General features: G+C 40.1%; 2 protein-coding genes across 2 annotated transcripts in view; both read left to right on the top strand.

The window, feature by feature from the left end:
• Positions 1–16,494, top strand: part of MAML2 (mastermind like transcriptional coactivator 2) — a 403,472-nt gene extending 386,978 nt beyond the window's left edge. The window contains exons 7-8 of the mRNA XM_006162588.3: positions 8,208–8,319; positions 12,729–16,494. Of these exons, the coding sequence (XP_006162650.1) occupies positions 8,208–8,319; positions 12,729–13,741 (1,125 nt within the window). The 3' untranslated portion in view covers positions 13,742–16,494. The remainder of the gene's footprint in view (positions 1–8,207; positions 8,320–12,728) is intronic.
• Positions 8,763–9,072, top strand: LOC102499132 (60S ribosomal protein L36-like). The gene is given in 2 exon segments (XM_027766012.1): positions 8,763–9,029; positions 9,032–9,072. Coding segments are annotated over 2 exon segments (306 nt in total). The 5' UTR covers positions 8,763–8,764.
• Positions 16,495–25,131: the final 8,637 nt, after the last annotated feature.

Here is a 25,131-nt window from a genome sequence, read left to right as displayed (position 1 = left end):
TTAAGTGCTACAAAAGAGAAATTTAAAAAAAAAAAAAAAAAAACATGATTTACCAGCTGTTGGACACTTGGAATGCACAGCACCCCAGCTAACCAGCCCTGCCCAACCTAGGAATGTCTAGACCAACCAACATGGCCATTTGAATCAGGCAAAAGAAGCCAGTGTTGTTCCCCAACCCCAAGGGGTAGAAATAGTGAATAGATCTTTAACTGACTCAAATTAAACTGATCTAGAGATAAGTGGATTTTAAAAGCCAATATAGAGTTTCAAAACTAAGATTTGGCTTCCAAACAAAAGCATCTCAGAGTGGGGGATGTTTTTAAAGGAAATTTTAAATATATTTCCCATTTTCACCATATTTACATAGTTTTTTTTTTTCCTTTTTCTTTTTTAAGATTTTGCTACATGGCAAGTGTGCTCATCACAGAGAGAGGAAAGTGAGAAATGTCTCCATCCCCGCCCCAGGGGTGGAAGGAATAACCAACTGCAATACTTTCTCCTCCATTCTCCCCTCTCAATTTGGAGCACACATGCACACATTTCCTGGTATATGTTCTAAGCTGCCAGATCCCAGACTTGAACAGCATAGTCATCCACATAGTATCCAGCTGCCTTAACCACCATGCTGCCTGGCTGGACCATGTAGCCTTTTAAGAAAGGCCAAGTTGTGTTTCCCATGCACTATCTAAACATAACCCTGCACTGATATTTATCTCTCAGCTCTCTTCTGGATCCACAGGCATACTCCTGTGCACAACAGCTGACCCAAACCCTTCCTGCCTTCTAAGACCACAGTCCGCAGTTCCATTCTCTATCTTCAAACTCTTGTGTCGTCAGAAAAGTCATGACTTGTTTCTCTATGCACAAAGGCATCATGACTTTCCCAATGACCCAAAATTAGGGAAAAATAATATTAAATAATTTTCTACTCAAGGAGCTTTACAGTAAGAGTCAAAAATGTAAGGTATGATAAGTAACATAAAATTGTCCAGTAAATATTAATTTACAGTGAGAGTATAGCCACAAATAAGACAGACCTTCTCCTTGCCCAAAAGAAACTCAAATCCACCAGGATATCAAATAAATAGGCAATTATAATGCATGTGATTAAATGCTATGCTATGAGAACTACTAAAAATAATATCAGAAAAAAGGTTTTATCTACCCAAAATCTGAAGGTGAGATGAGAGATGAGAGAACAGGGGGTTGTCCCAGTCATATTCAAAGACCTAGAGGCAATAAATGATACTATGTAGTATATTTGCCAAGGCATAGAATGAATACAGTGATAGGGAAGTAATGAGAAGGCCAGAGGTGAGAAGTCAGAGGCTAAAGCTTCCTAAACCAGAATTCACATTATCTGGAAAACAATGTAGAAGATTTAAAAGATGTAGAACAGGACATACTAGATTCAGATTTGCATTATAGTAAAGGTATAAACATAGTAAGAGAAAATATAATGGAGAAGAAGAAATCTAGCCTGGAGAGACTGAGAATCGTGTCCTAGAAAAGATAAAATTTGGTTCTGAAGGACTGTAGGATTCTCTTAGAAAGAGTGGGTAGAATTCACCCCTCTAGGTGAAGACATGAAAAGGCCTGGCTGCGTATTTCATGGTAAGTTTGAGATTGTCTTATGGAATAGTTAATACATAACGAAAAGTATAAATAATAAGGCAATTACGTATGTTTTCTAAGGAATGATAAATGTAATAATTTGATATTAGGTCATCAAAAAGTCATGACACATTTTTGCAGAGAAAAACATAGAAAAATGCATCATGACTTTTCCAGTGACCCAATAGTTCAGAACATGTGAGTAGCAGTAGTGAGAAATAAACGTTATTTGACTTTGAATAAGGAATAGGGAGAAATAAGTTAACAGATGCCCTTGAGAACTACCAAAAGGTGTGAGGTGAAGGGGAGCACGGGCTGGATCACAAAGTGACACAACTGGTTCATTCTACAAATCATAGTTTGAAAATTCTGGTCCTCCTACTGGTTTCTTGCCCCTCCCACTTTTGTATTCTGTATAAACGAAATAACTTAGAAACAAGGGCAGCAGCAGAACACATACACTCTAAGATTGACAGACTGGGTACATTTTCTTACTCCCCTCCATACTACCAATTTGACGAATTATAACACGCAGGGTTTGAATTTCTGGATTTACAGCTCTTACGAAAAGGCAGAAAGTGGTAGCACACACATCCCAGGAGGGGTATGGCCTGACACCGGCCTCACTCTCACTGAGCCCAGTTGAGTCACCACTGGGACAGGTGCAAAAGGCAGTGGTATAAGCTGTGAGAGATGAATGAGAATGAGACTTCTGTTTCTTGTGATTTTTATAAGCCATTCACATTTCCCTTTGTTTGGACACTATTGAGGGTGCCTGTGCTTTTTAGCATATCCAGGAAGAAACAGTCTTTGATACCACTTTAATTAGCATATGCTTTGTAGTCCTTTGCAGTCAGTTGGCAAAGCCAGATAGGCGCCTAAATTGAGACATTTTCTCAGGGAAGTTTGTTATCCTCACTCTCTACTATTCTCCCACCAAATAAGCACATAGAAGAGAGACGAGTGGTACTTATTACAATGGGCATCATCATTACTAACATGTACTGTCCACCTACTGCATGCCAGGTACATGCTGAGTTTTTACAGAACTCAAGGATTAATCCATACAATAGGAGTATGGGGGAGGTCCCATAATTATCCACATTTTACATTTTTGCAGATGGGGAAAATGCAGCAGAACAGGTAGAAGCTATAGCAGATGGTTTGTACATTAGGTTTTCAGGTTTCAGAGGTTACCATGAGCCATTAGTTTAAAAGTTAAATTTCATGTCGCACAAAAGTAATTTTAGGAGAGCCTGTGAGTTCACGCTTGTATAGAATGGGAATGTCATGCTCTTGCAAAATGTAGCTATCTCCATTCACCTACTGGTGTCCAGTCTTTACTACTCTTCACCACAAGGTGACAACGTGTCGGTTCTATATGATGTTCATAGGCAAGGTCATTAAACTCATTTGTGAACAAGGGGTTTGACGTACTCAGGTTTCCAGAGGTATATATGTTAATGCTTTGGACAACAACAATTTAACCTTTAGAGGCATAAAAATGTCAATAATTAGATTGAAGATACATAGAAATATACTCAGTTTTGAAATCTAGTCTGTGATGGGGAATTAAGGACCTAAAAAAATACACGCATACATGCACACACATGTGTACACGTACATTCTATCTTTAATATAAACAGCAGAAACACCTAATTATATAAGAAAGAATGACAGATGCTTTTGGAAAAGAGATTTCAGAAAGTCCCATTCTTGGCATAAAAATAAAAACTGTCAGTTTATACAATAGTTTATTATAACAGGGGTGGTTGAGTATTGCCACATTTGGGTTCATGGAATATCCCCAAGCTGTTTCTTAAACATTCAGGGTTTGGGTAAAACCAAAAAGAGTTTCACCAACCACTTTTTCCCATAATTTGTAAACCTGTGTTTAAAAGAAATGTAATCCATATGTTTCTGATTCATTTACACTTAGCTCATCAAAATTGTGTTTTATATGAATAACTTGATGTCCAAAAAACTTAGCCTTTCAAGTTTTTTCTTAGAAACAAGAATTTGAATTTGGTTTGTTGTTGTTTTAAGGCCTTTTCCCCCCCTTGATAGTAGACGTACTCTACTCCAAAGATTTGGAATTGTATGGGAAACTGAGAAACACATAGTTTAAGTGAGTTCTAAGCCAGTGCACATTGGGCCTCCAGTTAACTTACCCATATATCTATTAATATGACCAAGTGTTTTTACTATTTATTGACATTTCTGTAATTATAGTGGTCTCTACTTGAACTGTTATTTTTAATTTTTGAAAATGGAGGTTGCTTTGGGGTGCATACCCAGTTATAGTAAAGCAGCTCCAAATGTTACCTGATCCACACAGAGAAACAAAAGTAGTCCTCAATATGCAGAATAACTATGACACTCATGAGTCATTTGGTTTTGTGTTGGATGGAAACAATCTTATAGACTGTCAACCTCAGACAGGGTTACTCTGAGACCATGAAAAAAAATCAGACAAAATAAGACTACTTCAGGGAACCAGCAGTTAGTGTAATGGCTATGTTGCTGGACTCCCACGTAGTCAACCGCAGTTCGCGTCCCGGACCTGGTGGCTTAAAACTCATGCCGGGCACGTGTGCGTGTGTGCCCAAGATCCCGAGAGGAGAATGGAGGAGAAGGGATTGTGGCATGACCATCCCCCCTGGGGGGTGATTTCTCGCTTTCTGTCTCTATGTCTCTCTCTGTCTGTCTGGCGAGCGCACGCAACCTGTAGCGAAAACCTCTCCAAAAAAGAAAAAAATAAGACTACTTCAGAATTGTGTCCAAAAAACAAACAAGATCACTGTGCAATCCCCCAAGTACCAAATATTCCCCTCTTGCTAAAAGAATGAGAGCTATTTCTTTTTTTTATTAAACTTTATTCCTTTATTTCTTTTTTTTTTTATTTTATTATCATCATAATCTTCTTTCTATTACACTAGATTACATATAACTTTACATTGACTTCCATTGCTTTTTCAAAAGGGAATGCCATGCATGTCAGTCAATACAGAGATATCAATCTCCCCGCTTTATCATTCAATATCTTTTCCATGCTTTTCCCAATAATTATTATTATAATTTTTTTAAACAGTCAATCACTATTTCTCATTTTGCTTATTAAAAAGACTTCACCCATCATGAAATACTTTCCAGACCGGTTCAGTTGAGAATACTATACATGTCATCATCAACAGGTAATAAACCATATCTATTTCTCATTAACATCCTGCCTCTCGATTGTTCACTGCTGTCTTTATCCTCTCATTAACATCCTGCCTCTCTATTGTTCACTGCTGTCTTTATCCTCTTCTCTCTCCTTTTTTTTTTATACTTTGTTTTTTATTATAAATTTTTTTTTCTCATCCCAACACACATATGAATTTTCCATCCAAAATACACTGTGCATTGGCTCAATCAAGCACATCAACATATATGTTCTCAGCAAATGATTTCCCAATTTTTGTGTCCTGCATACCTTGCCTTTTGTTTTGCCATCCTAGGTTCCCCATCCCCACCCTCTGCCATGTCCCATCTTCCTCCTCCATTGTCCCTGACATTCATGATTGCCCTCAATGCCTTCCGCCACCCCCCCATTCAATTGTTCTACCAATGAACTCAATTTTTCCAAATATATCCCCTAGCTAGCACAGCTGACATATCCTTACACATGTATCCAAATCTGATCCTAGGCATAAACCCCAGGGAGTAGAATGAACATACTATAAAGTAGACCCCAGTTGTGTCCATACAACTCTCTTCAGTCATCAAATGTGCATTTTTTTCCCTCCTGCTTATTATTATTATTTTTTTATATTAAATTATATTGCCTAACACTCATTCCCTGAGTATCATCACAACACACCAAGTGTAGTTTCCCATCTAGGATAAACTACATAGTGTCTTAATCAAGCATGTCGTCACCAATACTGTTCCATTTCTACTTTCATACATATAAATATGTTTTTTATCCTATGTTTGACCCTCAGCCCTTTCCCCCTCTCCCAATTACTCTATCTCTTCTATGGACAGCTATCCTCCAGAGGGGTCATTGAAAATGCGATACCTGCGAGTAGAGGGAGAGGGGCCAGGAGTCCAAAGTTTTTAACAATAGGGAAAATAGATTCCATTCAAGGTTGGATCAAGTGTGGGTCTCGTGCAGTTCCGCAACTGTAGGTGAGTCTCCATGGAATACAGTCTCCGGAAGGCAGTTCTGGCAAGCAGAGTTGACCATCAGTTGATGCGGCACAGCAGCCATCTTGTGGTTAGCAGGAACGGTGTTGTGGAGGTCTGCAGCGTGACTTATCCTCGGGTGTCTGGCTTCCCTAAGAATGGCAGGGTAGTCCCTGTTCTTGCCTGAGGTAATGCAGGGCTGGTATCCATCACCTTCTCACTGTCCATAGGTAGATAAAATCCTTCTCTACGGTGTATTTCTCAGTTGGTTTAAGGCAGTTAAAGGTTCTTTCTGTTGCTTATAGTTGCAAGTTCTTTATCCTTCTCTTCAGCTGGCTGTCCCAGAGACCACGCGGCGACGGGGGGGGCCGCGGTCGGCGGCAGCAGGGCCCCAAGGGGGACTCGCCGAGCCCGGAAGGGCCCGGGAGGTCCCGTGACCGGACGCAGCCTTGGCGTCCGGCCCGCCTCCGCCCAAGGCCGGGAGGGCCCCGCGACTCCCCGCGGTCGGACGCAGCCTTGGCGCCCGCCCGCCTCCTGCCGCCGCCAGCTTAGCAGGGCCCCCTTCCTTTATTTCTTTTATGAACAAAAGAAGCAGAGACAGACAATACCCCCAACAGGGTCCCAGTGCTGCAATTCACCCCTAGCTCCAGTAGTCCTGGGGCATTGGTACACCCACACCCAGTACTCAGAACTCCAGATGCAAACCTAGAACATTCCCACTGGGTCAGCCTTGAAGAGCATTGTGTTTGGCTGTGCCACCATCCAGCCCCTGAATGAAAGTCATTTCTGTCCTCAATAATTGAATCCTTTGAATAGTAGATCTCACCTGGATAACTTCCAATCAAAAACAAATCTCCACTTCCTTAGCCATTCCCAAGTAACCCAAAGTCCAAATCCCATAATAGGTTCTTTCTAATGTGTTCCTACTGAGATACCCTTGATCCCCCAGGATGTTAGTCATCCCTTGCTACAATCTGTAATAACCCAACAAGTGTGTTCCTGGTGATACTTGGCTAAAGACATTGCCCATATTAATAGACTATTCCTGTCTCTTAGATCACAAAGTCACCCATTCTAAAGATCTAAAGGTGACTGATTATGGAAGGAAGAACTGAAGGTTCACATAGACAGCACCAATCTTGGGAAGCTATAAGCCATATGGGAGGCCCAGGTTCAGGTCCCAGTCCAACCTAAACATGTCAGGCACAGTTGCATGTGCCTGTAATGGGAGGCTAGAAAAGAAGAATTGGTACATAGCAAGACCCTGCCCCCAAATACTATTCTGCCTCTGTGTCTGTCTTCTTTTCTCTCTGTTTCTCTTTTTGTCATCACCACCACTACCACCACCATCATCCTCATCTCTCCCTCATAAAGAAGGAAAAGAATGAAGACATCGTGGGAAATTTCTGTGCCTTTAGAACGAGTCACTAAGAAACATAGCAAGAGCCCCTTGGATTGTGTGGTGGGAAAGAGCCTTAAGTCCTTGACCCAGGATTTAGTCTCTGTTCTACCACTCTATAACCTTGGGCGAGTTACTTAACCTAACCAAGCTTCCATTTTCTCATCTTATAAATGGGAATAATTATTGCTACCTTTGAGGATTGTTTATGAGGAAGTAAAAGTCGTGCGCAGAAAATGTCTATGTTTGTACCTGGTAGGTTACCTCCTGTTATCTCCTCCTAGCTAGTGTTGCCAGATTTATCAAATAAAATACAGAATGCCCAGTGTTTTATATTTTATCTAGCAACTCTCTGCCTGGGCATCTCACATACTGTAGAACTAAAGTTATATTTAGGTACCAAAGCATTCAGTTGCTACAATGTAAAACTAGAAGTAATGGGTTGTCAGGAAAGATATGACGCATTTTTGCATAGAAAAACAGAAAAATATGCCATGACTTTTCCAACTACCAAAAACCATCTCAAAAATCACAGAAGTTGAGCTCTCATTAAAATCTAATTGTAGGGGTTGGCAGGTGGTATGGTAGTTAAGAGCACTGGACTCCAACATGTCAACGCCATTCAAGTCACAAACCTGGCAGCTTGCTGCTTGCTCTCCCTCCCATTGAATTAAAATAAGTAAATAAATAAATAAAGTTAAATAAAAATAATTATTAAAAAGAAAATCTAATTGCAAAATAAAGGAAAGGAGAGTATTCACAAGACCCAAAACACATGTAGAACACCATGCAGAAGTAGAAATTACACTTCCATGAAGAAAGGTTCTTGAAATTGAGATTTGTCTCTGAGTTAAGAGACAAATAAGATTTGATTTTTAAAATCTACTAAATAAGATTCTGATTGACAACCACAACTACAAAATTGTCTTATTTTATGTTTACTTTTTTCAACTAATAACACATACATTTTTACAAGTAATAAAGTGGCAATGTAGTGTAATATGCTTTTGTTTGTGTTTTCTAGGAGAAGATTATTCCACAAGATCAGATAAACCGACATTTGACAAGGCCACCTCCAGATTATAAAGACCAAAGAAGAAGTGTGGGCAGCATACAACCAAGTACTCAGTATTCTGGTAAATGTTGTTTTTTTGTGGGGGGAGAGCTCAAGGGAGGGGAGAGAGGGGCTGGTAAGTGTTCTTAGAAATGAAAATTCATAACTGTGAAAAGAAGAAATTTTCGTTTTCACGTTTTTTTAAAAAATGTTGTCAGAGATCACATGCACTCATCAGAGAAAAAGGGGGTGGGAATGAGAAAGCACCCCCCACCATGGGAGATAGTCACACCGCAATTCCTTCTCCTCCATCACTCCCTCCTATTGGGATTTTGGGCATGTCCACACACATGCCTAGCATGCCTTCCTTTTATTTTTTTTCACAGTTTTTAAAGGAATTATTTATTTTATTTTATTTACTTCTTCTTCTTATTATTATTATTATTGTCATCATCATCTTAACTTGCTATAGTCATCAGAAAAAGGGAGAGAGCTTCCGCCCCAGTAGTCACTAGAGAACCACAGCCATGGCTCTGCAGTACCCCATGGCCGTGGGTCTCAACAAGGGCCACAAAGTGACCAAGAACGTGAGCAAGCCGAGGCACAGCCGCCGCCGCGGGCGCCTCACCAAGCTCGTGCGCGACATGATCCAAGAGGTGTGTGGCTTCGCCCTCTACGAGCGGCGCGCCATGGAGCTGCTCAAGGTGTCCAAGGACAAGCGCGCACTCAAGTTCATCAAGAAGCGAGTGGGCATGCACATCCGCGCCAAGAGGAAGCGCGAGAAGCTTAGCAACTGCTGGCCGCCATGCGCAAAGCGGCCGCCAAGAAGGACTGACCCGCCGCCCAATAAAACCCACTCAGCCCCGGCAAAAATAAATAAATAAATGAATAGATAGATAGATAGATAGATAGATAGATAGATAGATAGATAGAGAAAGTGAGAAAACAAGTTGCCAGGTCTGGGATTTGAACTGCATTTGGCCACATGGGCGTCCAGCACCCTGACCACCATATCACCTGCTAGCCCCACCTGGTGTATCCCACTGTGTCTTTCAAGCAGTAGGGTCTGGGACTCGAACTGTGCAGCTGGTCATGTGAGATCCGGCCACTTTAACCACATCACTGGCTGGCCCCTGTTCAATTTTCAGTATTTCCTGTTTTCCCGATCACATATTTGATCTTTCTTATAATCTTTCACTAATTCCTCGACCATGAGCTTCTTATACTTATGACCTAAGAGTGGCTTTGGGGGAGGCTGGAAGCCCCTTTGAATTATTACACAAAATTCTAGGTAGATGTTTAGGGATTTTTCCCCATGGTATAAAGAATCCCAGAGGTAGTCTAGGGCTGCTTTAATGGCGCCATGATGTTATCAGAAATCCAGGCTTCTTTTGTCTTTCTGCTCCAGCTTCCTGAACATGTGTCTCCTAGCCTAAGGGCTGCCTGAGGCCACCACATACCAGCCTTTATATCTGTATTTCAGGCAGGAAAAGGAAAAAATGCAAAAGGTAAAGCAGTCTCCCGGATGAGTCAGGTTCCCTTGTGAAGTAGTCTGCTCAGACTCCCACCTAATACATTCTACAGTTAGCCAGAGATTATTCCTATAGCCCGCCCACATTAGCAAGGGAGTTTGGGAAATGTGATTTTTCAGTTTTTGGTTTTTGTGTAACATTGCTACAAAATTAAGGCTGTGATTATAAGGAAGTCAGAAAGGTTAGACATGGGGAGGTACCTAACAATCTTTTCTGTAGTATACAGGGGCATTTTTTTTCTTACCCTCCAGTGGGTAAGAATCACTGCCCTAGAGTGTGGCACTTTCTATGTCTCCTGAGAATGAAATAAGCAGCAAAACACAACACAAACTTCTAAAGAATTTTTATATTAAGCTCAGATAGTAATAATTACCTTTCCCAGATGTTAATATTAGAAATGAAGAATGAAAAGCACCCGGAACAATTTCTACCACATAGTAGGAGCTTCTAAATGTTAATCATGATTATTACTCTGTGATCTTTGTGATGATTCTCTCTATTCTGACTGTTTAAAAATACTGTTCTCCTTGGGCCAGCTTCATAGCCCAGTGGCTAAGGGAGCTGTATCCCATATGGCTAACTGTGGTTTGAATCCCAGTCCCAGTGGCTTCAAAAATACTCTGGGTATTGGGACCAGCAGTTAGCATAATGGCTATGTCGCTGGACTCCCACGTAGTTGACCGTGGTTCAAGTCCCAGACCCAGTGGCTTAAACTCACGCTGGGTGCGTGTGCGTGCGTGCCCAAGATCCCAAGAGGAGAATGGAGGAGAAGGGATTGTGGCGTGGCCATCCCCCCTGGGGGGTGATTTCTCGCTTTCTATCTCTCTGTCTCTCTACGTCCGGCGAGCACACGTGCCCTATAGCAAAAACCTCTTCAAAAAAAAAAAAATACTCTGGGTATCTGTGCATGTGTGTCCAAAATCCTGACAATGTGGAAAAATGGAGGAGAAAGAATTGTGGTATGACTATACCCCATTGGGGAGTGCTGTTTCCCCCACCCCCTATCTCTCTGTTAAGCATCCTTTAGTAATTAAAAATAATAAGTTTTTAAAATTTAAAACATACTGTTCTCCTTATGAACCTTCTCAGGGCATATTGTTGAAATATAAGCACCCAAAGGAAATGATTATGATTATGATTTTTTTTTTAAGTTTTGCAATAGGGATATGTGCTCACTGGAGAGAGATAGAAAGTAAGAAATCCCCTTGGGTGGGATGGCCATGCTGCAATCCCTTCTGCTCTACCAGTTTCTCAGGATTCTGGCACATATGCACATGCACCCAGTATGTCTTTCAAGGCACTGGGATCTGGGACTTCAACCACAAAGCTGGCCATGTGGGTTCTAGCCACCTTAACCATCACGCCACCAGCTGGCCCAGGAATGATTTTTAAAACCTGGTTTTGGTTTGGTTTGGTTTGGTTTGGTGCAGTCTTAATAAATACATAAATAAATAAATAGCACAGAGGCGTATTCATTTGGTCTTCAGTCTTTCAGGCTGCATACCAGAGCAGGTATACTTCAGTAGAAGGAGATAGCTTAAGGTCCATGTTGCAGACATTCTCATATACCGACATTCTGATATGCCTGTGTGTGTGTAACTCGTTCTCAGTATCACCAATTCTCTGGATGCCCCTGAATCTTCAGGGAAAATCTTTCATAAGAGTTTATCTTTTTCCAGGTTTTGTTTTTGCCTCAATTTTTCACTCATCCATTCACCCAAAAATATTAAATGAATACTTACTTTGTGCTGCCCACTGAAGTGGGGGACTATGAATGAACAAAACAAAACAAAAATTCCTTTTCTACTGGAATTTATCATCTAACGTATTTTCTATTTCTGGCACTACCATTTTGTCTCTCAAGATGTTTTCCCATTATGACTTTAACCTCTTCCAGACTGGAAGAGGTTGGTTAGTGTTGGTTAATCACACCCTGTTGTATGGAGCTTTCCTATTCATTGGCCAGTTCTCAGGCACTGGTTCCTCGTCAGATCAGTTATCACATGTATCGGTTTAACTGGCAGGTATGCTGAGGCTCCATGGATTGACCAATGTAAAAGCTAAGTGCTAAATGAACGATTCAGAGGTCAGATGCTGCTGGACAGAGGAGGCTGGAATATAAGGGAAAGCTCAATAGAGGAGTTTGGGCTTTGGCCTGAATCTTAGTGAAAGTTAGGCCTTAGCAAGGTAAGCGGCTGGAATATAAGGGAAAGCTCAATAGAGGAGCTTGGGCTTGGGCTTTGGCCTGAATCTTGGTGAAAGTTAGGCCTTAGCAAGGTAAGCAGAGCATCTTAGCAAGGGGAAATGGCTCATGGTGTGTTGGATAGCAATGCTTCCCAGAATAGAAGACTTTCCTTATGGAAATAATCACCACACCATGGATTTTACTGAATTCCAGATATTTAGAGATGGGATTTATCCTTTGGACACTGGGAGCTACTTGTCACAGCTTCTTGAAGCCACTTGTTGCAGATAAAGAATGGGATATGAATTTCAAGGCCAGAACTTAGAAGTATTAATCCAGGAGCCATGCATAGGATTTATTCCCACTTTCTTGTTTGGACCCTGGGGCAAAAAGTAGCCTGGGTTTTATGACTATCAACTCATCAAAGCTGTAGTCTTAGCATTTGGAAGAGAATAAAGCTAAATTAAAGTGAAAGATTGGCTGCCATATGCACTTGTTGACTCTAGGAGAGAAATAAGTAAAAATTTCTAAAATAAAACCATTTTATTTTAGTCTGCCTTCTGTAACATGTAAACTCTTGACGAAGGAGCAACCTATGGTGATACTTCTTCCTGAAAACTATCTTATTCCTTTTACATAAAATGCTTTGTATTTATTTCTCTTAAATTGTTCTTACACCTGAAAGCAATTTCAGAGTTGATAAGTTACTGTAAAGTGCTATAGCAAAGGCAAAATTATCATCATGAACTAATATAATTCTCTTCACTTCCTTAGGTGGCTCATCGACAGTGAGTTTAAACTCTAACCAGGCTTTGGCAAACCCAGTTTCCACACACACCATTTTAACTCCAAATTCCAGCCTCATGTCTACTTCCCATGGGACAAGGATGCCATCATTGTCCACAACAGTTCAGAACCTAGGGATGTATGGAAATCTGCCTTGTAATCAACCTGGCACCTACAGTGTCACTTCAGGAATAAATCAACTGACCCAACAAAGAAACCCAAACCAACTGATAGCAAATCAAAACAACCCTCTGATGCCACGGCCACCCACCTTAGGGCCAAGTAATAACAGCAACGTGGCCAATTTTGGAGCTGGATCTGTTGGCAATTCACAATTGAGACCGAATTTAATCCATAGTATGGCAAGCATGCCAGCACAGAGAACATCGAATGTGATGATTACAACCAATACAACAGCACCAAACTGGGCCTCTCAAGAAGCAACTACCAAACAGCAGGAAGTGCTGAAGTCCACAGCAGTCCGCTTCTCTACAGCCACGCCCACAGCCTATACCCCAAACCAGTCATTGCAGCAGGCAGTAGGTAGCCAACAGTTTTCCCAGAGGACAGTGGCTCCTCCCAACCAGCTAACACCAGCAGTGCAGATGAGACCTATGAACCAGATGAACCAAACATTGAATGGACAAACTATGGGTCCACTCAGGGGTCTGAGTCTCAGACCTAATCAGCTAAGCACACCGATTTTGCCTAATCTGAACCAGTCTGGAACAGGGTTGAATCAGTCTAGGACAAACATAAGCCAGCCGCCATCCCTGACAGCCAGTAATTTTCCTTCACCCAACCAAAGCACTAGGGCTTTTCAAGGAACTGACCATGGCAGTGACTTAGCTTTCGACTTCCTCAATCAACAGACTGACAACATGGGCCCTGCCCTAAACAGTGATGCTGACTTCATTGATTCTCTGTTGAAGACAGAGCCAGGTAATGATGACTGGATGAAAGACATCAATCTAGATGAGATCTTGGGGAACAACTCCTGAAGGAGAAAGGGGAGACAAGTTGTAAACTCCTAGCACCTAAAGGCAGTATTTTCACAAGGACCCTGTAAAGGCCAAACTATGGACGTTCAGCTGGGCTACATGGTGATATCATGGCTAGAAAGGGGAGGTCGGAAAGTGACTGCAGTGATGAACATTTTGGTCCAGATTCTTGTTTGAAATATCAAACCTGAAAGTAAAACATTGGGATCACTTTTCCCTGTCTACACTCTGGGACATAGTATCCAATTTGTCCAAACAGAACTGTGATGTTGATATATAACTAATGGTGTAAAACAGCTTCCCACACTCCCTTTTCTCTCTGAAAGAAAAGTAAGAGAATTCGTAGATTGTTTAAGACCCATGTCATGAGGAGGTCCTAGTTCCAAGCAACAGCAAAAAATTCTTTCATTTGCTCCAAAAGATATATGTGGCGGAATCTGTCCACTGTCTTTTCAGTTAATTTCTCTGAAGGTTTTAGGATAGAATGAAACGGGATAGGTTTGTTCTGAGAAATCAAACAACATTCTAAATTAGAGAACCTAGAAATCATCACATGGATTATAGAATTTCAGCCTTAGAGTGACCCCTCACTTTTGCAGTTTCCCCACATCTCTTATATTTCAGTGGGATACTGTGTCTAGCAAACGTAGAACCGTACAACTTGATTTGGGTTTCTACAACTAATTTTTGCATACATTCTGTACCAAATTTTAATTACAACCAAGACTTGCCCTAATCTTACAGAAATACTGATACACACCTGTCTGCCTCAGAATGCCCTTAAAAAAAAATTGTACTTTGCTATTAAGATTTATTTGACCAGAAATAACCTAGGGTATTGGTTATTGTGATTGATATTTGCTGGTTTGTTCCCAAGCTGAGTGAAATTGAGCCTTATCCTCCCTGCTTATTCTGATGACCAGACATTGCTTTGTAAGAAAAGGGCATTCAGAGGCCCAAACTGAGATTAGAAGGTATCCTGTTTTAGTTGGAGGTAGGAAGCAGGCGTGGCATGTTTGAATGGGTACAAACCTACTTCATGGGATTTGGAGAAAAGTACAATGAGAGAGAGAACAATCCATTCTTCTTGGGACATATTATTTGGATGGGAGTGAACAACTCAATTGAATGGGTCCATTTGTAGCCATCTGTCCATTTTTCTGTCCCTGATGTGATGAATCATTGCCATATGTTGGACTCTTCATCTCCTGGTTTTCTCTCTCAGGGCTGAGCGTCATATCAAAGAAAGAGTTTTTGCTGAGTCATTTAACTTCAGTGCCCACATCCAGATCAGCTGTCAAGTGGGGAAGATGGGTGCTGATTTGGGATGGCTGCAGAATATTGCTATCATTTTCCTAATTACAGAAGGGCAAAGAGTATCTTGTGTTCTGCTAAGTTATATACTCGTATATTCAAATATCAAAGGTAATTTAACTAAAGGCACTTAATAAACAGAGGTTTAAATATCTGTTCAAAAGAGGACACCTTTGAAAAGTTCTGCAAAGCCCTCTCCCAATCTTGAAAATGTCTAGAAGCACTCTCTTTTTTACACAACACCAACATCACTGGCCCAGCAACTTCTCTGTGCTAGGTTGTAAATATAAATACATGACTTGTTTTGTAAACTTTTTGTAAAAAATATTTTAGTAGAAATACTTAAAACATATTCTTTGGGTTATATTTATACATATGTGAAATAAATATACTATCAAAAGGTTATATTTTATACAAAAAGTAAATTGTTACCTTTTGTATGCTACTATACAAATTTTGTATAATATGATGGTTTATTTTTAGCTCTACACTTAAACCATAGGTGGTCAAGTGGGAACTTTTGAAAACTATCAAGAGGCTTGTTAGGCAAATTTATATTCTGAAACCTTAATAAGCCAAACATTCCAGGTTTCAATCCTTTCCTTTTTTTTTTTTTCTTTCTGCTACCGAATTCTTTTTTAAATCTTTAGTTTTTGTGTCTTATTTGATTATTCTGCTGTGCACATTGTATTGGTCCTTGTTGCATGTGTTCTACTGTGTGTTTTCCCATTTTATAAAACAGTGTTTATCCATACAAAAAGAAAGGAAAACATGATGTATATAGAAACACTTTTATTTTATGGCTCCTCCATGTTATTGTATATATTTGCCAGCACTTCTCGGCTACACTCCTGTGATTCAGCTTATTTTTACTTAACATAAATAGTATGTTTGTAGTAACTATCAAATTTAAGAGATAAAGCAATCAGAATGTTTGGATTTTCTTCTCTCTTAATGTGAATTTCATAATTAATGTCTATTTATTCAGCTCTTCATTAAAATACAGGATTCTTTGGAAAAAATGGTGTAGTCTATAGTTTGTTTGTTGGCATCCTGTTACCAAAGATGATGTAATTTTCCTGAAAGCTGAGATAATGACAATTTGATAGACATATTTAGCCAAAACTTGAGGATTTACAACATAAGAGTTATTGGAACACAAGCTCTCGTTTATAGGAATGCCAGACTATTTAATGGTTGGCACCGTTTGTCATCCTGACAACATTATACAGGAGGGAAAAGTAATTTTTCTTTTTTTTTTTTAAATTTAAAGACTTCAAAGTGATTTAAGCAAATAATTTATCCCTGGCTTTGTGTTAAACCCAATGAAAATAAATGCTCTAAGTGAATGCACTAATATTACCTACATTACTGTAATTGTACCCATAACTGTAAAGATTTCAACTTGTAAAACAAGCATTTTGTATCATGTGTACTTCCGTGTGTAAAAAAAAAATAGTTTTAAAACTTCAGAAGTGGTTTTCTTGTATGAAATCATGCTTTCAATCACCAATAGTACTGTCACTATATCACAGAATGCTCTGAGAACTATTATAGTAATTGATACTTCAAGCCAAACTTATTCTCTAGTCGCTTCCTAATACTAGTGAATGGTCACTTGTCTCATTTCACTATTCCTTAATTCATTTATAAAGTTTATGTAAAAATTCTATATGCACAGGGCCAGCAGTTGGCATGGTGGTTAAGTGCTGGACTCCCACATGGTCTACCACAGTTCAAGGCCCAGACCTGGCAGCTTGAAAATCATACAAGGCACATGTATGTGCTTGCCTAAAATCCTAGGGGGAGAATGGAGGAGAAGGGATTGAAGTATGGCCATTTCCCTGGGGGGTGATTTCTCACTTCCCTCTCACTATCTTTCTCTGTCTCTCTCTGTCTGGCAAGCACATGCGCCCTATGGCAAAAACCTTGAAAAAAAGAAAAAATATTTATGCACATCACCTATTCAATACTGGATAATGACTACCTAATTCTCGGGTACAGTGAGCCCTGGAGTGATCTGCTGTGTGGCATTTGGCCATACCAGGTGAATGAACTCAGAGCTAGGTAAATAGACTCTGTCCACGCATATGTACAGGGCCTTTCTTAAGAATTGGGGAGGTTGAGAGAAAGATCGGCCTTTGCAGGAGACAAGGGAATTTAAAATTCTCCTTCCCTATTGCCTAAATATGTTGTTAGGGTTCCATTGTCCCTTTTCACACTGCCCCCCCTCAAGTGAAACATTCTATTTTCTATTATCATTATTAATGCAGCAATAATAAAAAGGACATTTTATATCATCTCTGTCTCAACAAGCCTGGAAGATTGGATAGTAAAAAATAAAACCAATATCCATAAAAATAAATAATATGCAGACAAATTGAAAGAAAGAAATGGGCCCAGCCACTGTGGCACAGCAGTAACACAAGTGCCTTGCGAGACTGGAAGCCATCCAGTGACAACAGGTTCAGCTCTCCAGTCAGCCTGAAGTACACACCGAGTGTGTGGGTGGGTGCTCAGGATCCTGAGGAGCTGGAGAGATGGACAAAGGGAACTGCAATATGACAAGACCTCGTCAAGGGTACTGCTCTCTTTCTCTCTCATGCATGTGCATGCATTCTGTATCATAAAAAAAATGTGTAATTCCAAAGTAATTATGAATTCTAGGATGTAGTCATGGAAGTGGCAAAAGAGAGAAAAGGGAAAGTAAGAATGAGTGCAAAAGAGAGAATGGCTCGGTCTCGTCCTACTCTGTGGTTGCCAAAAACAATTCAAATTATTAGTTCTTTCATCTGTAATTTCCATTTTATATTGCAGTAATTATATTTCCTCATCCCAAAATGAAAATTTGAAGCTGAAATATTTTGATATTCCTTTCCAGCACTAGAACCCTGTTACTGATTAAACTAGGTAGAAAATTAATGTTAAAAGACTCAGTAGCATCTTTTGTAAAATAAGAAAATCAGAGCCAGCAGGTGGCGTGGTGATTAAGGGCCCTGGACTCCCCCAACGCCGACTGCGGTTTGAGTCTCAGACCTGGTGGCTTGCTTTCTCACTTTCTCTCTCTCTCAGGTCAAATTAAAATAAATAAATAAAGTTAAATAAAATAATCCTTAAAAAAATAAAATAATTAAATCCCTGGTCACTCAGTATTTTGAATGTTTAAGCTTGTCAGTTAACTTTATTTAACAAAGTATTCACTTTCTTTAAAATTGAGTCATACGAAAGAAAAATTTCATCATTAGTAGGCCACAACTACATGATAGAAAAATAGAAAGACAATGTAGGTGTCAATGTCTTCTGACTATAAATCACGTCCCAAAGATCAACAGGTGGGCATGATATTAAATGCTCATTTTCCTCTGAGAGCAGAGAATTTCATAAAATATTTTCCTACTTGGAAGAGAGAAAAAATAAAATTTGTCTCAGTCTTGGTGGTGCAGTCCATAATGTATTGGACTGTAATGCTGGAAGCCACATGGTCAACCATGGGTTTGGATCCCTGAGTTGGCCTGAAAACATACTGGATACGTGCACAGCTACATGATCCTGATGAGCTGAAGAGCTGGAGAAAAGAAAATGCAAGTGACCAGATTCCATTAGAGACTCTCTCTTTCTCTCTCACAAACATACAAACTTCCTATCATTTAAATATTTCTTTCTTTATAAAGTGTTATATGCCATATTTATATGTATGTTAATGAATTTTTGTGAGTTGTACATGGCAGAGTAACAGCTTTTGATTATTGTTCCTAAGTTCCAGTAGGGCAAAGTGGTTGCAAGAAGCTCCAGACATATACCCTCACAATTCCAAATCTAGCATAAACAAGAGTGAATGTTCACCTTCAAAAGTCTAACTTTGCATCTCATAAACTTTGATTAAGGTGTGGTCCAACCCTGAACAATCATGTTGGCCAAGGAACTGTATTGTTCTGATAGGGCAGGCTTGATTCCAATGCCTGTTCCCATAGTGTTAATAGGTACATAGGTAGTACTTATACCACCCAAACCGTATGGACTGAGAGTGAAAAAGAGGTGATTTCCTAAAGGAGTAACAGGTTGTTATAGTCAGAAAAAAGTAATAAATAAAAGAAATAGATGTGAAATAAAACTACAGCTATCTATTGGGTTTGTTGGAAATGTCATGATGCATTTTTGCATAGAAAATACACATCATGACTTTTCTGACAAGCCAGTACTACTTTTTTTCTGGCTGTCCTATTTCCATACACTGTTTTTCCTCATATCTTTAATTTCAAAAGCTCAAATAATCTGTTTCAGTCTCTTACTGTGTTGCTAAACAGAGATTCCAGAGACTGGGTGATTTGTAAGCATTGGAGGTTCATTTGGCTCATGATTTTGGAGACTGGAAAGTCTGAAGGTGTGGGGCAAGCATCTGGCCAGCCTCTGCTGCATCACAGCCTGGCAGAACAAAGCAGAAAGGTCAGCATATTTTTGGACTCTCAACTTGATTCCATGGATGTGTATATCTATACTTAAGCCAGTAGCACATTATCTTTATTTCTGTTGCTTTTTAATGAATTTTGAAATCCTCTTTTTAAAAATATCTAGCATCTTAATTATCTTAAAGGTCAACAAGGAGAGCAAGGAGAGCATGCCACTTGGGGGCAGCCATCTTACTTTTTTTTTTTTTTTAATTTGCTTTAGGGTATGTGTGCTTGCATGAGTGAGACAGAGAGAAAGTGATAAAGCACCCCCCTGGGGGGAATGTCCATGCTGCAATCCCTTCTCCTCATTATTTTGGGCACACAAATACACATGCCTGACAAGTTTTTCAAGCCACCAAATCCAGGACTCAAACCATGCAGTTGGCTATGTGGCGTCCAGCCATTCTACCCACCATGCTACTGGCTCGCCTATCTTACTTTATAGCACCCCACTTTGGGAACTATTCTATTCCCCTGAGAGTGAGAACTCGCTCCGTCATGTGAGATGGCACTCATCTCTTCATGAGGGTGGTGCTTCCATGATCCAAACACCATCCGCTAGGCCCAATCTCCTAAAGATGTCTCCACTGCTCAACATCATTTCATTGGGAACCAAACTTCTTAGCCCATGTACCTTTGTGGACGAACCATACCCAAGGCATAGCTTAATCCAAACACACTGACCTCTTCCCCACAGGAAGGCAATGTAAATCTCACCTATTTACTACATGTAACTCCTAGTCCAGCTCACCTAGGTGAAGTAAACTCTTTTCTGCCAGGTTAAGATGGACCAGCAACCTAAGCCCACAGATGTTTGCCCACCCCCAATGTACCCAATAATCATACAGTTGTGGAGAAAGATTAAGCTACTGGTAATAATTGGATCTATTGCAGAGAGAAATTAATGCAAGTAGATTATGTCCTTCTGAACAAGTAGAGTGAGCTTTCAAATCAATGACTTGGGAAGGAGAGGCATTTAAAACTGCTGAGAATGCATGACAGCTGCATTTGACAATGAGAATATAGTATAATGTAATATCCTTCCTTGGGAGTATATTTTACTAGGTACATGGGCAGAGCCCAGGGAATCTCAGTTCTCAGTTTTATCTCCTGCTACAATTCCCATCTCTCTTATTTACGTTACGACTGAGAATTCAACTTCCCAAAAACTGATTCTCATCAGGAGAAAATTCAAATATTCTAAGTGTCAGAGAGCCTTTAATGTAAGAAATTGGTTACATGAGTGGAGGGTAAACCGTGAGCCAAATAGGGGATTAAAAGGCCATTCAGAAATGAGCAAAAGCAGAGACCACTACTAGTGGGACCAATGGAAAAAAGGCAAAGGGCTGAGATTACGAAGCCGATGCAGCAACACTGGTGGGGCTATTGGTAAGAGCCGGATCCAGTTGTGAGTTTTGGATACTAATGGAGAGGCTACTAATTACAGAGACAGAGGAAAAAGAATACAGTCCCTTCCCCCGACCCAGTCTTTGCCCATTCTCTGCAAAGTATGTCTCCTTTGCTGAACTCAGCTGAAACATAACTTGGCAGATTGCATTACAGATCAGAATAGAAAAAAGGCAAGGAATAAGCCTTCTAAAAAACAGGCTCTGATCTGACATAGTAAGTCTGCAGATTACTGGAGTCTCAGCCATCTTGGGTTGCTGACCTAGGGCAAAAAGCAGCTGTCTTAGCAAAGCTTGATTTTCTTTCTTTTCTGCTTTCAAATACATTAATCTAATCTAAATTTGTCCATTTATTATAGAATGGTACCAGTTAGGGAACTGTTCAGCTGCATGTATTTGAAACTCCAGCTAATGATGATTTAAAACACAGAAGGATTTTTTTTTTTTTTTTTTTTGTATTTAATTGGCTCTATGAAACCAACAGATATTTTCTTATCTGTAAAATCCGGTCATTTACAACTGATGAAAGTAGAAAGCATTATATTACACATAATGCTCAAGATCTTTGTGTTTCTTTTTTCTTCTTGGTATGTAGAATAATGGTGTGTCTTACGATCAGTAGCGTCTCAGATTTGATGAAACACAGTATTTGTCTCATGCAACAAAGGTTCTGGGTGGGCACTGGCACAGTGGTCTAGCAATGCTCTTAGGTACTCAGGCCATTTTTACCTGTGTGCTGGAAGCCTTCTTCTCCATTCTTGTCAATAAGCACATGAAAAGACACTCAATGTTATTAGTCATTGAGGAGATGCAAATGAAAACCACAATGTGATACTACTTCACACCCACTAGGATGGCTATAATCAAAAGACAAAAAATAGCAGGTATTTGCAAAGATATGTAGAAATTGGACCCCTTAAGCCCTGTTGGTGGGGAGCCCAGCAGATGGCATAGCAGTACTTCGCTGGACTCCCACATGGCCTACCACAGTTTGAGTCCTGGACCCTGTGGCTTGAAACTCACTATAGGTGCACGTGTGTGTGTGCCCAAGATCCCAGGAGGAGTATGGAGGACAGGACTGTGGCGTAGTCATCCCCTCTGGAAGGTGATCTCTCCCCCCCTCCCACCCCACCCCAGCCCCACCCCCACACCACCTCCCAGACACATGCACCCTAAGGCAAAATACTCCTGGGGGGGTTGGGCAGGGGGTCACTGCTGGTAGGAATGTAAAATGGTAGTCACTTTAGAAAAGGACCTCTAAGTTCCTTACAATATTAAACATAGAGCTACCATATAACCCAGTAACTCTGTTCTGGGGCATATGTCCAAGAGAAATAGAAAGACATGTTCACTCTAAAACTTGTCCTTAAATGTTTTCAGCAGCATTATTCTTAACAGTCAAAAATAGAGGCATTCAAGTGTTCAACAACTGATGAACAAATAAACAAAATGTGGTTTATTTTTGCAGGTAAGTATTATTTGGCATTACAAAGTACCGATACATGCTATGACATGGAAGACTGAAAACATTGGACTCAGTGAAAGCAAAACCACGACCAAATGTTCAGTAATTGCATGCATAGGACATGGGCAGAATGGGCAAGCCACAGAGACAGACAGTGAACTAGAGATTACCTAGCTGAGGGGATAGGGAGGAGGATGACTGCTTATGGATATGGGTTTCTTTTGGGGATGAGAAAAATGTCCTAAAATTAGCAAGTAGTAATGATTGCACAACTCTGAAAATACTAAAAACCACTGAACTGTGAATTTAAAACACAGTTTTAAAAAGACAAAAGAATAGGCCAACTTGCAGTAGTGCAAGAGGTGGTGTACTGGGACTAGGAGATGACATAACGGTTACGTTACCGGACTCCTACATAGTAAACCGTGGTTCAAGTCCTGGACCCAGCAGCTTTAAAAAAACCCATGCAGGGTATGTATATGTACGTACCCAAAATCCTGAGAGGAGAATGGAGGAGAAGGTATTACAGCATGGCCATCCTCCCTGAGGGGTGATTTCTCCCTTTCTGTCTCTGTCTCTCCAGTGAGTGCATGTGCTCTATAAAAAATAAGTAAATAAAATTTAAAAAAAAAAACTCTAAAACAAAAAAAAAAGGTAGTGTTACTGATCCACAGAGCTGGAAGCCACATGGCCCACTGTGGGTTCAGATACCATAGTTAACCTTAAACATGCCAGGTCTACACACCCAAGATCCTGACTAACTGAAGGGCTATGGGAGGAGAATTGATTGCAGCATGACAAGACCCTGCCAGAGGTGCTCATATCATGTCCGCTACAGCTCTCTCTCATGAAATAAATAAACTTTTAAAATGTTTTTAAATTTTTAAAAGGGAAAAATAAGAAAGAGGCTTTGTAAAAATGAATGAGTGGTTTTTCCACAAAGTAACACATATGCCAAGTCCTGAAGTGAAATAAAATTAGGAATTCTTGGATATAAGCACATATCAATGATAATGTTTGCTTTGACAGTTTTTGTTGGACTCTGAAGACCTTGAACTTGTATTTTGGCGGCTACACGGGGCTAAGGGGGACTGGATATACAGTCTGTACAGTCTAAGGTGTACTTAAGATGAAGACTATAATAAAAGATTCTCTACAAAAAGCTGATACTCCATAGGATTACAACCACAGAGAGAGGATGAAAATGAAATAAACCCTGCCATGATACAAATGGAAAAAAAAATCTCTCTGAAAACACATGACCACAAGACCACATTCATTTAAGTTTGAATTTCAAGTCATAAAATTTAACCAGTTGAGATGTTTATGCTGTTGGCATAATTATTTCTGTTAATCATTTCCGCTGTCCCTCTTTAAGAGACTCGTGATTGAGATTCGTTTTTTCCTTGCAAACAGTGTGGATGGTCTGCCACTGCGAGGAGTCTCTACTCTACTACACTATCTCATCCTTTTAACTTTTTTATATGCTGTTTGGCATAATTATTTCTGTTAATCATTTCTGCTGTCCCTCTTTAAGAGACTCGTGATTGAGATTCGTTTTTTCCTTGCAAACAGTGTGGATGGTCTGCCACTGCGAGGAGTCTCTACTACACTATCTCATCCTTTTAATTTTTTTATAAGGTTTTTGCCACAGGGCACATGCACTTGCTGAAGAAAGGGGGACAGTAAAAGGGAAAGTGAGAAATCACTCCACAGGAGGGATGGCCACGCCTAGTTCCCTTTTCCTCCATTCTCCTCCTGGGATTTTGGGCACCATGCACTTGCACCCAGGGTAAGTTTCAAGCCAATGGGTCCAGGACTTGAACCATAGTCACCATGTGCGAGTTCAGCACTTTTACTATGCCACCTGCTGGCCCCAATCATTTCATCCTTTCTTAAAACAAGCTATTCATTTGTAAACTGTTGATTTCTTCAGGGAAATTGCATAAAGTTTTCATGAAGCATCAATGCGTTCACCATTCTTCAACCCAAGGTTCACCACAAATCCAATGTTTGTTCTTGCTTCAGTTTAGCAGAATTCATGTTGCTCTACTAGAGGCTCTTTTCTAACTGACATCTTATCCTTTTTATTGCCTCAAACTAGACCCTGTCCAGGTATGTTATAATCAGTTAGCATGAGTTTATTGGGGTACCAAAGGTTTTGAAGCCATGCATAGTTTTTTCATAATATGCATTTCTTATGAACTGTTTGAAGATCCCTTGCTCAGAATGGTAACCTGCTAAAACCCACATATTTTGTTGACCTTTTTTCCCCCCCTACGTATCACTCACCACCTTGTTTTCTCACAGTACTTCCTATATCACCTCTTAAATAAGCCCCTTATACCCAATCTTTGTCTAAGGATGTAATTTAAGAGAATTAAACTAAAACAAAAATCCTAACATCTGTTAATAGTAGAATGGGTAAACTGAGATATTGTCATATGGTGAAATGTTACATTGCAGTAGTAGAGATCAAGTTGAACATACCAATATATATTGAGCGGAAGAAGCGAGTCACAGAAAGATACCTACAATTTTATTTCATTTATTTAAAATAATATTTTAGGACCAGCCAATGGTGTGGTGGTTAAGGCAGCTGGATCCCGCATTGGTGAAGACTCAATTTAAGTCCTGGATCAGGCTGCTTGAAAAACACACTGAACATGTGTACATGCATGCCTGAAATTCCAAAAGAACAGAGGAGAAGGAATTGGGGCATGCCCATCTCCCTGTGGGAGTGCTTCTGCACTTTCT

This window comes from Tupaia chinensis, unplaced genomic scaffold (genome assembly GCF_000334495.1).
Source record: "Tupaia chinensis unplaced genomic scaffold, TupChi_1.0 Scaffold140218_1, whole genome shotgun sequence".
NCBI classification, from domain to species: domain Eukaryota; kingdom Metazoa; phylum Chordata; class Mammalia; order Scandentia; family Tupaiidae; genus Tupaia; species Tupaia belangeri.
Note: the sequence above shows the minus strand (reverse complement) of the source record. Positions and strands in the feature narration are given on the sequence as shown.